Source organism: Chelonoidis abingdonii, chromosome 7 (genome assembly GCF_003597395.2).
Source record: "Chelonoidis abingdonii isolate Lonesome George chromosome 7, CheloAbing_2.0, whole genome shotgun sequence".
Classification (NCBI taxonomy): domain Eukaryota; kingdom Metazoa; phylum Chordata; order Testudines; family Testudinidae; genus Chelonoidis; species Chelonoidis abingdonii.
In genome coordinates this window covers 69,829,872-69,845,182 of record NC_133775.1, presented here as the reverse complement: position 1 = coordinate 69,845,182, position 15,311 = coordinate 69,829,872, and the positions used below count along the sequence as shown (strand labels likewise).

Genomic DNA, 15,311 nt, shown 5'->3' with positions numbered 1-15,311 from the left:
CTAGGACCCTGTGGCAGCAGTTGATGCCAGGAGCCAGCAGAGCAGAGTGCAGCTTGGAGCTGCAGCAGGCAGCCCCGGCTTGAGGCAGGGACGTTCTGGGCCCGGGGGAGGTGCACAGGAGCAGCAAGTGGGGACCAGGGGACACATAGGGGAGGTGCATGGGGGCAGCAGGCAGGGCCAGGGGAGAGACCCAGCCCCAAACATTGGTGGAGCCAGGCCCCCAAACCCTTGGGCCCTAAATATTGCTGGAACCCGGGCACCACGGTCCCATATAACTGGCCACCCCTGGTCCTGGGAGGCCACTCTAGGCAAAGGGACAATTCAGAAGAAAGCACAAAGATTTGTTTTGTTCAATATCTTCATTAATGATCTGGAGGATGGCGTGGACTGCACTCTCAGCAAGTTTGCAGATAACACTAAACTGGGAGGAGTGGTAAATATGCCGGAGGGTAGGGACAGGATACAGAGGTACCTAGACAAATTAGAGGATTGGGCCAAAAAAAATATGATGAGATTCAACAAGGACAAGTGCATTTTCCCATGCATTGCTACAGACTAGAGACCGAGTGGCTAGGCAGCAGTTCTGCAGAAAAGGATCTAGGTGTTACAGTGGACGAGAAGCTGGATATGAGTCAGGAGTGTACCCTTGTTGCCAAGAAGGCTAACAGCATTTGGGGATGTATAAGTGGGAGCGTTGCCAGCAGATCGAGGGACGTGATCATTCCCCTCTATTCGGCATTGGTGAGGCCCTCTGGAGTACTGTGTCCAGTTTTGGGCCCCGTACTACAAGAGGATGTGTAAAAATTTGAAAAAGTCCAGCGGAGGGCAACAAAAATGATTAGGGGCTGGAACACATGACTTACGAGGAGAGGCTAAGGAATGGGATTATTTAGTCTGCAGAAGAGAAGAATGAGGGGGGATTTGATAGCTGCTTTCACAACTACTGAAAGGGGTTCCAAAGAAAATGGATCTAGACTGTTCTCCAGTAATAGCAGATGAGAGAACAAGGAGTAATGGTCTCAAGTTGCAGTGGGGGGATTTAGGTTGGATATTAGGAAAAACTTTTTCACTAGGAGGGTGGTAAAGCACTAGAATGGTTACCTAGGGAGGTTTTAAGGTCAGGCTAGACAAAGCCCTGACTGGGATGATTTAGTTTGGGTTGCGTTCCTGCTTTGAGCAGGGGGTTGGACTAGATGACCTCCTGAGGTCCCTTCCAACCCTGATATTCTATGATTCTATGATTCTAAGATGCTTGTGGGAGCCAGCTAACCAGAGGCAGAAGCTGGCAGCATGGGTAGATCAGAGGACCTGAGGGTGGAAACATGATAAAAACCAAGATCAGATAAATAGGGAGAGGCAGAGTTGTGCAGGAACAAATATGTTTGGGGTGTAACCAGCTAACCCTCCCTCACATCCTCATCTAGCCCTGTGCATAGCAGTGTATGCATGGTAAACAACAGTCCCTTACAACTGGAGCTAGCAAAAATTGTTTTGCAGGATTACTCAAATGTTAAGGCTGGCTTTGATGTGCAGTTGTCAAACAAATATTAGCAGATGCCACACATAACCAGTTTGACTTAGAGGACTAGAAACTGACCGAGGAGTGACTACAGACCTCAGCCTTGACAAGCTTAATTCTAGCAGTGAATGATCTGCAGTAGATTTCCCCACACACTGGGGCTGCACTGTGCACTTCCTAGACTGTGCCCATTACTGTGGCTTCTGAGCATGTTCTAACAACTTGAAACCTACCCTGCTCTAGAGTGAGTCCAGCAAGAGTCACGGGCTTTAGAACAGGAGCTGTCCAAAGCCTTAAACCAAAGAGTCTGATGGATTATTTCCAACCAGAAAGGCCCCTCTGAACCCCTGTGTTTCCTGGGTTTCTGCTGCTGTAGACATTCACAATAGTCAGAGTGTTTGGATTGAAAAGTACAAGCCATCATTGATGGGGCAGCCAGATTTTCCAGGGGAGAAAGCAGCACCCTTGACCTAGTAGGAGGGTTCCTCCTGACAGGCGGAGGGCCTAGTGGGACACGGACAGGTGCTTACTGTGAGGTTATGGATGTGTGTCTTATCCCACCCACCTCATTCGTGGAATTGAATGAGCTGCCACTGCTGGCCACCTGGAACGCTACAATAGTCTGTCATTTTCCTTGGTGCTGTCATTAAGTAGCCCTTTCTATGCACTTTGTTTCTTTAATGTGACAGTAGAGTAATTCCTACCTCTGAAAGACTGGGAGGGTGACAGACAGACTATTGCTAGGTCCAGAGCCTTTGATCAGATCAAAACAAGTCAAAGTGGGAAAGGAGCAGGTCTCTGACACAGGAGTGGTATGTCTATAAAAAGAGCTCTAATAGGAAAGAGGAAATAATGTCATTGACTAAATAATCACATTTGATAAGACACATTTTGGCCCTGATCATGAAGAGCTTTCAACAGTGGGCAATTGGAATAAATGAGCCCTGAACATGTTTTGTTCAACCTGACCCTTTAAATGATAATAAACACCTACCCCTTTTTTAGTACTTCCCATCAGTAGCTTTCAAAGCTCTTTATAAAGCAAGCCAGTATCATTATCCCTATTCTACAGATGTGGTAACTGAGAAAGAGAGTGGAAGTGGTTCACTTAAGGTCACCCCACGGGCCAGCAGCGGAACCCAGGTCTCCCCTGCAGAAGTAGGCCACGTTGCCCCTTTTCTAACTGGGCTCTTGAACTTTTTATAGCTACATCTGTCCATAGCTGAATTCTTCTTTTTCTCTAGCTTGACTTAAAGTTATATTTTGCATGGATTAAATGTATTCATTAATTGCACGCCTTGAAGTTTCTAACGATGCAGTTCCTTTAGGTGTTGCAGTTCAGTGCTTTTACTTCAAGAATGCAATAAAAGATCATATCAAATGATTGCAGGTTATAGGGTATCTTATGTAAGATGCATAGTGAACTATACCTGGGATCAGCAACAGGACACTGTGCCTTATTTTCTGTAGGTTGGATGGCAGGCAATCAGCATGGCAAGGGCCCTGCAGGAACACATCTTTCATCCTGCATCTTACATTGAAATTATGTTCATGGACTCCGTATACAGAGCAATACATGGTACTAAAAGATGCTCCAAGTGTCTAGCTAAGGCTGTGATATTATATTGTTTTATAAGAGAAGCATTATGTGATCACATAACTGAAAACTATACCACAATGTACAATCAAAAGGGAGCTTACTAGTCCAAGTTGTGCATGCAGGTGTAACATCAGCATATCTTGACTTCTGAGCGCCTAGTGGTGCAAATTCAGTGTCTCCATAGCATCATTTTGGGGATGGAATTTCCCAGGTTGTTGTTTAAAGAACAAAGTCTGGAACTCTTTGGCTGGTACCTGCAGGATGCCCTGACCTATGCACCATTCACGGTCATTGAGATGACACCTCCCGGGGAGTCTTGCATTGCCGAATGAGCACTCAACTCAATGAGACAAGAACCTGCCTTGCTGAGTGTGCCCTATGATGAAGTGGGGATTTTCCCATTATGTTGTATGAGAGCCTATGTGAGTTTTATTGTTTGCATGAATACTGTGTATGCCTCAGTTTCCCTGTGTGCTGCACCAATACCTCAGTGGTGGGAATAGGGGTTGTGACTTTGGCTGAGACCTCTGGGGCAGGTGAGGCTACTCCAACTGCCTGCATGTATGCTATGTCCAGTCCCCTTCCTAACCTTAGACCCAGGAGGGGGATGTAAACAGGTGACAATCACGTGACTCTTTGCCCAGGAAGCGAGACAAAGACAGGAAGGAGGAGCAACATGGGTGTCTGAGGTCGAGTCACTGGAAGCTGGCAGTCTGCTTAGGGGGACTGGAAGAAGGGGAGTCCAGGGCATCTGGCCCAGGACTCCTCAAGATGAACTTGGCTGAAACTCAGTTTTCTGTGCTAAGAAGTTCTGCTCTACGCTGCGTTCCTCTTGACTAATAAACCTTCTGTTTTAATGGCTGGCTGAGAGTGGAGTTGGGGTGCATGGCCCTTTGGCTTCCCCAGGAGCCCCACCCAAGTGGACTTGCTGCAGGAAGTGCCCAGTGAGAAATGAGATGCTGAATGCTCTGAGGTCAGACCCAGGAAAGTTGAAGCTGTGTAAGCTTCTTGCCCTGGTGACAGTATGCTCAGAGAAAGGAGGCATGCTCCCCCAGAGTCCTGACTGGCTTCATATGGAGTAGTTCCAGAGCATCACCCAAGGACTCCATGACATGCCCTGACCCCTGTTAGAGCTCCTTATTCAGTGAACAGCTGAGACAGCAGCACAGAATGAGACAGGAGCATTAAGGAACATGCGGCCTGCACAGTTAAGCTGGCCATACACACTATAAATATTGGTTTATAAATGCTGTCAGTAAAAACCAGGATACATGACTGCACTGTAAATGTCACAGGTCACTAAATCCAGCTAAATCCACAGTTCTCACAGACATTTCTCCCCTCTTATAAATGTTCCCTTGTAAATTTCCTAATATCCAAACTAAATCTCCTCCACTGCAACTTGAGATCATTACTCCTTGTTCTGTCATCTGCTTCCACTGAGAACAGTCTAGATCCATTTTCTTTGGAACCCCCTTTCAGGTAGTTGAAAGCAGCTATCAAATCCCCCCTCATTCTTCTCTTCTGCAGACTAAATAATCCCAATTCTCTTAGCCTCTCCTCATAAATCACGTACTCCAGCCCCCTAATCATTTTTGTTGCCCTCCACTGGACTCTTTCCAATTTTTCCACACCATTCTTGTAGTGTGGGGCCCAAAAGTGGACTCACCAATGAGGCCTCACCAATGCCAAATAGAGGGGAATGATCACATCCCTCGATCTGCTGGCAATGTCCCTACTTATACATCCCCATATGCCGATAGCCTTCTTGGCAACAAGGGCACACTCCTGACACATATCCAGCTTCTTGTCCACCATAACCCCTAGGTCCTTTTCTGCAGAACTGCTGCCTAGCCATTCAGTCCCTAGTCTGTAGCATTGTATGGGATTCTTCTGTCCTAAGTGCAGGATTCTGCACTTGTCCTTGTTGAACCTCATCAGGTTTCTTTTGGCCCAATCCTCTAATTTGTCTAGGTCTCTCTGTATTCCTATCCCTGCCCTTCAGCGTATCTACCACTCCTTCCAGTTTAGTGTCATCTGCAAACTTGCTGAGGGTCAAGTCACGCCATCTCGCAGATCATTAATGAAGAATATTGAACAAAACGGCCCCAGGACTGACCCTTGGGCACTCTGCTTGATACTGGCTGCCAGCTAGACATGGAGCCATTGATCACTACCCGTGAGCCGATGATCTAGTCAGCTTTCTATCCACCTATAGTCCATTCATCCAGCCGTACTCTTTAACTTGCTGGCAACATTACTGTGGGAGACCATATCAAAAGCTTTGCTAAAGTCAAGGAATAACATGTTCACTGCTTTCCCCTCATCCACAGAGCCAGTTATCTTGTCATAGAAGGCAATTAGGTTAGTCAGGCATGGACTTGCCCTTGATGAATCCATGCTGACTGTTCCTGATCACTTTCCTCTCCTCTAAGTGATTCAGAATTGATTCCTTGAGAACCCGCTTCATGATTTTCAGAGACTGAGGTGAGGCTGACTGGCCTGTAGTTCCCCGGATCCTCCTTCTTCCCCTTTTTAAAGAGTGGCGCTCATTAGCCTTTTCCAGTCGCCGGGAACTCCCCTGATCCCATGAGTTTTTCAAAGATAATGGCCAATGGCTCTGCAACACGTCAGCCAACTCCTTTAGCACCCTCGGATGCAGCGCATTCAGGCCCCATGGACTTGTGCTCGTCCAGCTTTTCTAAATAGTCCTGAACCACTTCTTTCTCCACAGAGGGCTGGTCACCTCCTCCCCATGTTATGCTGCCAATGCAGCAGTCTAGGAGCTGAACCTTGTTTATGAAGACAGAGGCAAAAAAAGTATTGAGTACATTAAGCTTTTTCCACATCCTCGTCACTAGGTTCCTCCCTATTCAGTAAGGGGCCCACACTTCCTTGACTTTCTTCTTGATGCTAACATACCTAAAGAAACCCTTTTTGTTACTCTTAACATCCTTTGCTAGCTACAACTCCAAATGTAATTTGGCCTTCCTGATCTCTACTCCTGCATGCCTAAGCAAAATTTTTATACTCTTCCTGGTCATTTGTCCAGTCTTCCACTTCTTGTAAGCTTTTTTTGTGTTAAAATCAGCAAGGATTTCACTGTTAAGCCAAACTGGTTTCTTGCCATATTTACTATTCTTTCTACACATCGGATGCTTTGTTTCTACAACTTCAAAGGCTTCTTAAAATACAGCCAGCTCTCCTGGACTCCTTTCCCCTCATGTTATTTTCCCAGGGGTTCCTGCCCATCAGTTCCCTGAGGAGTTAAAGTCTGCTTTTCTAAGTCCAGGGTCTGTATTCTGCTGTCTCCTTTCTTCTTTTGCCAGGATCCTGAACTCGATCATCTCATGGTCACTGCCTCCAGGTTCCCACCCACTTCTACTTCCCTACTAATTCTTCCGCGTTTGTGAGCAGCAGGTCAAGAAGAGCTCTGCAGCTAGTTGGTTCCTCCAGCATTTGCACCAGGAAATTGTCCCTATACTTTCCAAAAGCTTTCGTAATTGCTCTCCCAGCAGATATCAGGGTGATTAAAGTCTCCCATGGGAACCAGGGCCTGCGATCTAGTAAACTTCTGTTTGTTGCCAAAGAAGCCTTATCCAGCTCAGCCCCGGTTGGCGGTCTATAGCAGACTTCCCCATGAACATCACTCTTTTGCTCAGACTTCTAAACTTAATCCAGAGACACTCAGGTTTTTCTGCAGTTTCATACGAGAGCCTCTGAGCATCCTACTGCTCTCTTACCATTTACAAGTGACTCCCCACTTTTCTGCCAGCCTGTCTTCCTGAAACAGTTTATATCCCATCCATGACAGTACTCAGTCATGTAGTTTACCCACCAAGTCTCTCAATTATTCCAATCACATCATAGTTTGCTTGCCTGTCCAGGACTTCCAGTTCTCTGCTTGTTTCCAGGCTTCTTGCATTTGTGTTAGGCATTAAAGATAACTTGCTGTCGTCCGCTTTTCTCAGTTGAGAGCAGGATCCTCACTCTGCTCTCTCCTGCTCGGTGCTTCCTCCCGGTATCCCATTTCCCCACTTATCTCAGGGCTTTGGTCTCCTTCCCCCGATGAACCTAGTTTAAAGCCCTCCTCACTAGGTTAGCCAGCCCTGCTTGTGAAGATGCTCTTCCCTCTCTTCATTAGGTGGAGCCCATATCTACCTAGCACTCCTCCTTTTTGGAACACTATCCCATGGTCAAAGAATCCAAAGCCTTCTCTCTGACACCTACCTGTGTAGCCATTTGTTGACCTCCACGATTCGACCATCTCTACTCGGGCTTTTTCCTAGCACAGGGAGGATGGGCAAGAACACCACTTGAGCCTTAAACTCCTTTATCCTTCTTTCCAGTGCCATGTAGTCTGAAGTGATCTGCTCAAGGTAATTCTTGGCATTATCACTGGTGCCCACATGGAGAAGCAGGAAGGGGTAGCGATCCGAGGGCTTGGTGAGTCTCGGCTGTCTCTCCATCACATCGTAAATCCTAGCTCCTGGCAAGCAGCACACTTCTTGGTTTTCCCGGTCGGCGTAGAAGATAGATGACTCAGTCTCTCTGAGGAGGGAGTCCCCGACCACCATTATGCGCCTCCTTCTCTTGGGAGTGGTGGTCATGGAAACTCCATCCTTAGGACAGTGCATCTCATGCCTTTCAATCAGTGGAGTCTCCTTCTGCTCCCTTCCCTCAGATGTATCATCTAGTCCATTCTCCGCATTAGTACCTGTGGAGAGAACATGAAAACGGTTGCTCACTTGTATCTGCATTGCTGGTACATGGATGCTTGTAGCGGGGTGGACCCCCACTCCTGCCTTGAAGGGGTAAAAACAGCCCCAGGAGGGGGCTGTAGCTGGAGAAAACATCTTTTAGGCTGGGCTGATTGGGGGAAGTGGCTGCAGCTGGGGCCACGCCCCAAACTGAGCAACAGGGCCTTATAAGAAGGCCACGGAAGCCAGAAGCAAACAAAGCAGCAGAGAATCCTGTGGCACCTTATAGACTAACAGACGTTTTGGAGCGTGAGCTTTCGTGGGTGAATACCCACCTCGTCGAAGTGGGTATTCACCCACGAAAGCTCACGCTCCAAAAAGTCTGTTAGTCTATAAGGTGCCACAGGATTCTCTGCTGCTTTTACAGATCCAGACTAACACGGCTACCCCTCTGATACAGAAGCAAACAGTCTCTCTCTAGCTGTAGAATGAGATGGGCCTGGCTGCAGGGAGCTGGACACAGGGTACATGAGTGAAGCAGGGCTGGGGAAAGGCAGAGGAGCTGGGGAGCTTCAGCCTGGAAAGCTCCAGGCTGCGGCCTAGCATTGGGCCAACAGGTACTGGGGGGTGCAGGGGGCAGCCCAGGGGTAGGCAAAGGCAGCAGGTCCAAACCCAACCTTGCCAGTGATGAGTGACTGATACTGCAGTATGCCCCAGGGCATGGGGGCTAGACAATGACTGGCAGTAGCCATATACTGAGGCAAAGTGGGGATAGTGAGTGGGGGGTCTCCCAGGGAGGGCAGACCCTAAGACTGAGGGTTTACTGCCAGGGGGCAGCACCCCTGTAAAAAGGCACTGGGTCCAGAGAGGGACACAGGGGGGCCAGAGGACAGGCAGAACACCGGCTTGCAGAGGGCGCTCTGGAGCTGAATCAAGCTAATTCCCAGGAGTCACCAGCAGGAGGCGCTGCAGGGGAGAGGCAGCTTCCCTACAATGCTCTTCTTCCTTCTTCTGGAAGTCACATGCTGCCAAATTTCTTCACTGTCCTTCTGTCCCTGCTGCTCAGCCTGCTCTGATGCTTCAGAATGTTGTGCCCATAGAAGCATATCCTGATGTCTGTCCAGGAAATCTTCATTTTCTCTTATGCAACGCAGGGTCAATACTTGTTTGTCCAGACCTCGAAACTTCTCTTTCAACATGGGGACCAGCTTGCACTTCGTACAGACAAAGTCACTTCTGTCCTGTGGAAGAAAGGCAAATATGGCACATCCTGTGCAGATAACAGCTGAACGCTCACCATCCATATTTCCTTCCTTCTAAGAGCTTCCTCAACCGTTGTAGTAACTACTCAGAGAAGCCTATTAGATGAAAGCCTCAGTGCGCTCTCCTCAGGCAAACTCCCTCTGTTAGCCTTCGCTGTTCACCGCTCAGCTGGTTTGCTGCTGATCGCCTTTTTATAACAGAATGAAGGCAGTGAGTTTATCTCTGTGCCCCTCATTGCCATTGCTTGGAAGCCCAGAGCCAGCGCTTCTCCATCGGTGGGAACAGTTGGTTGCCATGGTCCAAATGGGTGGCAATGGAAGCCAGGCCTGGAAAGGGGTTGCTGGAAGGTCAGTTTACTGCTAATTTAAGGGAACATTATTATAACTGCTCCCCACTAATGCTATCATAGCTGCACCTGGTGGTTGCCCTCACAGGTAACTGTGGCTCACTGATTGTCTGTGACAGGTGACATGGGGGAGGAGGACTGGAGCACTGGACTTTTGCAATTCAAGAGAGTTACACACCTCTGCAAAAGCACCTCAATCCTGATCTACATCCTGCCTTACTCCCTGCTATTCTGGTCTCGGGTATCTCCCAATCCCAGCTCTGCTAACACACCTCAATCCAACTTGTGCATCATTTCCCACTAGTCAAACCATGTGGCCATACACTGTTCTGCAGCAAGCTTTGGTATTCAAGGCTCAGGCCTTGACAAAGAGTCACAGAATTTACATCAACCACCGGTATTCCTGTCTAGCTCCCCACAAATATGCCAATATAGCTCCCACAAAACAAACAGCTCTCATGCAGTTGGCTCAATTACCATCCCTCTTTTGCCCCTCACCCCCATGACACCATCCCTGAACCTGGCTCTGCCACTTCCACTGGGGGTGGGGGGGAGGAAGGGTCTGCTGTGAGGGCTGAAAGCTGTGTACAGAGGACCCTACCAAGAGCAAGAGTGGGTCCTTACATTGACTGTCCTTACTTTGCTCGTATTCTGACTGTCTGCAGCTGTCAAGTGTCCAGCACTGGCCACCCCGGGCAGGGGCCGATTAAACTGCACTCACTGGCATGGAGACTTCACGTATAACTCTACCTGCACCTTCTCCTGTGAGATGGGGTTTGTGCGGAATGGATCAGAGACACTGGAGTGCACAGCCCTGGGACAATGGACAGGGCATCCCCCGCTCTGTGAAGGTAGAGACACACTGTTAACTATGGGGTTTGCAGAGAATACATGGTGGAGCTGGTGTGATACAAGACATCCTTTCCATAGGAGCCCAGATCTCTGCCCATTCTGGGGAGGAGAGCTATTGCTTATGATGGCTTGAGAGCCAGGGGACTAGATCCTTTGATATGGGGCACACGTGCAATGCAAAGCTGTGTCGCTATTGCCCTGCCCCTTGGGCAGCTATTTACACCAGTGCCAAATGGCTGCCCCACAACCCCTGGCACTACTGTCTCCTGGCTCCTCTTCCTGTCACCTTCCCCCAAACACAACCAGACATCTGCCTCCTAGCACCCCACTCACCTGGCTATTCAGTAATCATCAGTCTCTGTCGCTGGTACCCCCACTCCAGACAGTTAGCCCTCTGGCACTACACCCCTCCATCTTGCCATTCAACTCACGATGACACCTCATCCCCCTGAGGCATTAATACTCCAGCATCTCATTCCAGACAGCATTGTTCCACCCAGCTCACAAGACATGCCACCCCCAGGGTCTGAAAACCGCAGCACTGCATTACTTAACACATGGCAATGTAGAGCTGGAAGCGACCTCAAGAGGTCTTCAAGTACAGCCTCCAGCACTGAGGCAGGACCAAGTAAACCTAGACCACCCCTGACAAGTGTTTGTCCAACCTATTCTTTAAAATCTCCAGTGACAGGGATTCCACAAACTCTCTTGGTAACCTGTTTCAGAGTTTAACTATCCTTACTGTTAAAAAAAATTCCCTAATATCTAACCTAAATTGCTCTTGCTGCAGATTAAGCCCATTACTTATTTTCCTATCTTCAGTGGACATGGAGAACAATTGATCACTGTCTTCTTTATAACAACCCTGAACACAATTGAAGACCATTATTAAATACCCCCTCTTCTTTTCTCAAGACTAAATATGCCCAGTTTTTTTAACCTTTTCTCAGAGGCCAGGTTTTCTAAACATTTCATCATTTGTGTTGCTTTTCTTTGGACTCTCCAGTTTGTCTACATCTTTCTTAAAGTGTGGCACCCAAAACTGCACACAGTAGTCCTTCTGAGGCCTCAGCAGTGCAGAATAGAGCGGGACATTTATCTCCCATATCTCACATACAACACACTTGTTAGTACACCCCAGAATAATATTAGCCTTTTTTGCTGCTACATCATATTGTTGGTTCATATTCAATTTGTGATCCACTAAAATCCCTTTTCAGCAATGCTACCACCTGACCACTTATTCCCTATTTTGTAGTTATGAATTTCAATTTTCTTTCCTAAGTGAAGTACTTTGCTCTTGTCTTTACTGAATTTCATCTTGTTGATTTCAGAACAGTTCTCCAATTTGACAAGGTAGTTCTGAATTCTAATTCTGTTCTCCAAAGTGCTTGCACTCTCTCCTAGCTTGGTGTCATCTGCAAATTTTATAAGCATCATCTCCACTCTATTCTCCAAGTCATTAATGAAAATATTGAATAGTACTGGACCCAGGACTGATTCCTGTGGCACTCCACTAGATACGCCCTCCCAGTTTGATGCAAACCATTGTAACTACTCTCTGAGTGTGTTTTTTTTCAAGAAGTTGTGCACCCACCTTCTAGAAATTAAATCTAGTATACATTTCCCTAGTTTGCTTATGGGAATGTCATGTGGAGCATGATGCCTCTGGCATCACATCCCCCAGCACCCTTTGCCCCCAATACCTAACCTCATGTACCCATGCTCTCATGGCACTTCACACAGACACCCATTAGCTAATCCCCTCGCACTTCACCTCACAGCAACAAAGGACCATCCCCTGCCACCTCCAGATTTTTCCTTATAAAGTTCTGCTTTGCTATTCCAGCTGTCAAGTGTCCAGTGCCGAATTCCCCAGGCAGAGGCCTATTAAACTGCTCTCACTGGCATGGAGACTTCACATATAACTCCACCTGTGCCTTCTCTTGTGAGACGGGGTTTGTGCGGAATGGATCGGAGACACTGGAGTGTACGGCCCTGGGACAATGGACAGGGCATCCCCCGCACTGTGAAGGTACAGTACAGGCTATATGCTGCAGGACTGGCTTGGGAAGCTGCTTCTGCTTACATGGTAGGAAGCACTGAAGCCTTAGAATGTCTGAACTTAAAGAACTGAAAAGCAAATCAAGTAGATGTTAAATGCAGGATTTAAAGCACTTGTGAACACTCACAGGAAACTCTGTAGCTGCTGTGATAATGTAATTTAAGGTCAGGATTTTCAGTGCTGTGAGCTGTTCAGATGTCGTAGAGCAATCAGTACAGACTAATGGAGGTCTTCAGAGTACCTGTACCAACCCATCTCTAGCAATTACAGTAGCAAGGTCAATATCTCGATAGCCACAGTAGTTACTGAGGCAAGCTCCTACAGGAGTAGGAAACAGTGTCTTACCTACTAGGTCAGGAACTGAGACTGCACACCATTTTTGCCTAAAGGACAAAAGCAAATTTGCTTTAGTATCTCAATAAGTCAAAAAGGGGGATATTTGTCTTGGCTAACTGCCATTTGGAATAGTAAATTCAGTGTTCATTAGGAGTTCATTAGTTTGGTGGAGACGCCTTATGTGGGCTGAATTGAACATGTAACCTCAGTAAATAAGCCTGAGTCATATTATTGTAACCCAGGGATGTCAAAAGGGATTACATTTTATATTGGATTCTTCTGAAATTATTTGCTTAATATCCTAATCATTGAAACTGATCAATCTATTCCTGGGTATACTTTCCATTAATATTCCAGCTGTTAAGTGCCCAGTGCTGGCTTCTTCAGACCGGGGCAGATTATACTGCACTCACTGGCATGGAGACTTCACATATAACTCCACCTGCACCTTCTCCTGCGAGATGGAGTTTGTGCTGAATGGATTGGAGATGCTGGAGTGCACAGCTTTGGGACAGTGGACAGGGCAAACCCTATGCTGTGAAGGTAGAGGCACAGCATTAACTGTAGGGGGTGTGGAATGTAAATTGTTGAGCTTGGGTAATTCCAGGTGACTTTCCATAGGAGCCCATTTGTTGCCAGGTCTAGGGAAGAGAGCTATTGTGTACAATGATTTGGAAGCCAGGGGACTAGACCTTTTGATCTGGGGCAGCTGTGCAGTGTAAAGCTTCATTGAGAGAAAGTTGTGTAAATGAGAGACAATGGGCCTGATTTGCTATTGCCCTGCTCCTTGGGCAGCCTTTTATACCAATGCTAAGGAAATGCCCCACAACCCTTGACACTACTGTCCCTTGGCTCCTCTTCCCGTCACCTTCCCCCAGACAAAACCAGACACATGCCTCATGGCACCCCACTAACCCAGCAATTCAATAACCATCAGTCACTGTCCTTAGTACTCCCCCTCCAGATAGCTCACCCCTCTGGCACCACACCTCTTGCATCTAGCCATTGAACTCATGATGGCATCTCATTCCCTGGAGATGCTAACACGCCAGCTCCTCATTCCATATAGCATTTCGCCACCCAGCACCCAGTTTCCTTGGCACGGCACCTCAATGGTCTGAAACCCCCAGCGTTGCACCACCCAGCACATGATGCCTCTGGCACCACATCACCCAGAACTCCATACTGCTGCACTCACGCTCATACACTGACACACCCATAGCACTTCACCCTCTCATTGGCTGATTTCCTTGTCAGTTCACCCTCCAGCACCAATGGACCTAGCCCCTTATACAGTTCTGCTTTGCTATTCCAGCTGTCAAGTGCCCAGTGCTGGATTCTCCGGGCAGGGGCAGATTAAACTGCTCTCACTGGCATGGAGACTTCACATATAACTCCACCTGCACCTTCTCCTGCGAGACGGGGTTTGTGCTGAATGGATCGGAGAAGCTGGAGTGCACAGCTCTGGGACAATGGACAGAGCAAACTCCGCGCTGTGAAGGTATGGTGCAGGCTATATGCTGCAGGACTGGCTTGGGAAGCTGCTTCTGCTAACATGGTAGGAGGTTCTCGGGCGAATTACACTGAGTTGGCCTTAGAAAGTATGAATTTACAGAAACTGAAAAGCAAATCAAGGAAATCTTAAACCCAGGATTTAGAGCCCCTGGGAACACTAACAGGAAACTCTGTAACTGCTGTGATAATGTAAGCTAAGGCCAGGATTTCCAATACTGTGGGCTGCTGCAGGCATCGTGGAGTAATCCGTACTGTTCTGCTTTGGTATTTCAGCTGTTACATGCCCAGGTTTGGCTGCCCCTGGCAGAGGCCGATTAAACTGCACTCACTGGCATGGAGACTTCACGTATAACTCCACCTGCGCCTTCTCCTGTGAGACAGGATTTGTGCTGAATGGATCAGAGACACTGGAGTGCACAGCCCTGGGACAATGGAAAGGGCAAACTCCGCGCTGTGAAGGTAGAGGCACAGTATTAGCTGTGGGGGTTGTGGAATGTACATTGCTGAGCTGGTGTGATCCCAGGTTACTTTCCATAGAAGCCCATTTCTTTGCCATGTCTAGGGAAGAGAGCTATTGTGTACAATGGTTTGGAAGCCAGGGGCCTGGACCTTTTGTTCTGGGGCAGCTGTGCAATATAAAACTTCACTGAGATAAAGTTGTGTAAAAGGGAGAAAATGGGCCTGATTTGCTGTTGTCCTGCTCCTTCTGCAGCCTTTTACACTAGTGCCAAGTGAATGCCCCACAACCCCTGCCACTACTGTCCCCTGGCTTCTCTTCCCGTCACCTTCCCCAAGACAAAACCAGCCATCTGCCACATAGCACCCAACTAACCTGGCAATTCAATAACCATCAGTCATTGTCCCTTGTACCACCCCTCCAGACAGCTCACCCCTCTGGCACCACATCTATGGCACGTAGCCATTGAACTCATGATGGCATCTAATACCCCAGAGGTGCTAACACCCCAACTCCTCATTCCACATAACTTTTCACCACCCACCACCCAGTTCCCTTGGCACGCACCCCAGTGGTCTGAAATCCTCAGCATTGCACCACCCAGCACATGATGCCTCTGGCACCACATCACCCAGAACTGCATACTGCCTGCACTCAC

General features: G+C 47.9%; 1 protein-coding gene across 7 annotated transcripts in view; it reads left to right on the top strand.

Annotated features, from left to right (window-relative positions):
- LOC116839180 (P-selectin-like) overlaps nt 1–15,311 on the top strand; it is a 66,977-nt gene that overhangs the window by 18,849 nt on the left and 32,817 nt on the right. For 3 of the 7 annotated variants that reach the window (XM_032804914.2, XM_075067990.1, XM_032804917.2), the window contains exons 5-8: nt 10,094–10,279; nt 12,130–12,315; nt 13,997–14,182; nt 14,470–14,655. In XM_032804914.2, the coding sequence (XP_032660805.1) occupies nt 10,094–10,279; nt 12,130–12,315; nt 13,997–14,182; nt 14,470–14,655 (744 nt within the window). Of the gene's footprint in view, nt 1–10,093; nt 10,280–12,129; nt 12,316–13,038; nt 13,225–13,996; nt 14,183–14,469; nt 14,656–15,311 lie in introns of all 7 variants that reach the window. The other 4 variants (XM_075067988.1, XM_032804915.2, XM_032804918.2 and 1 more) reach the window with 4 other exon arrangements.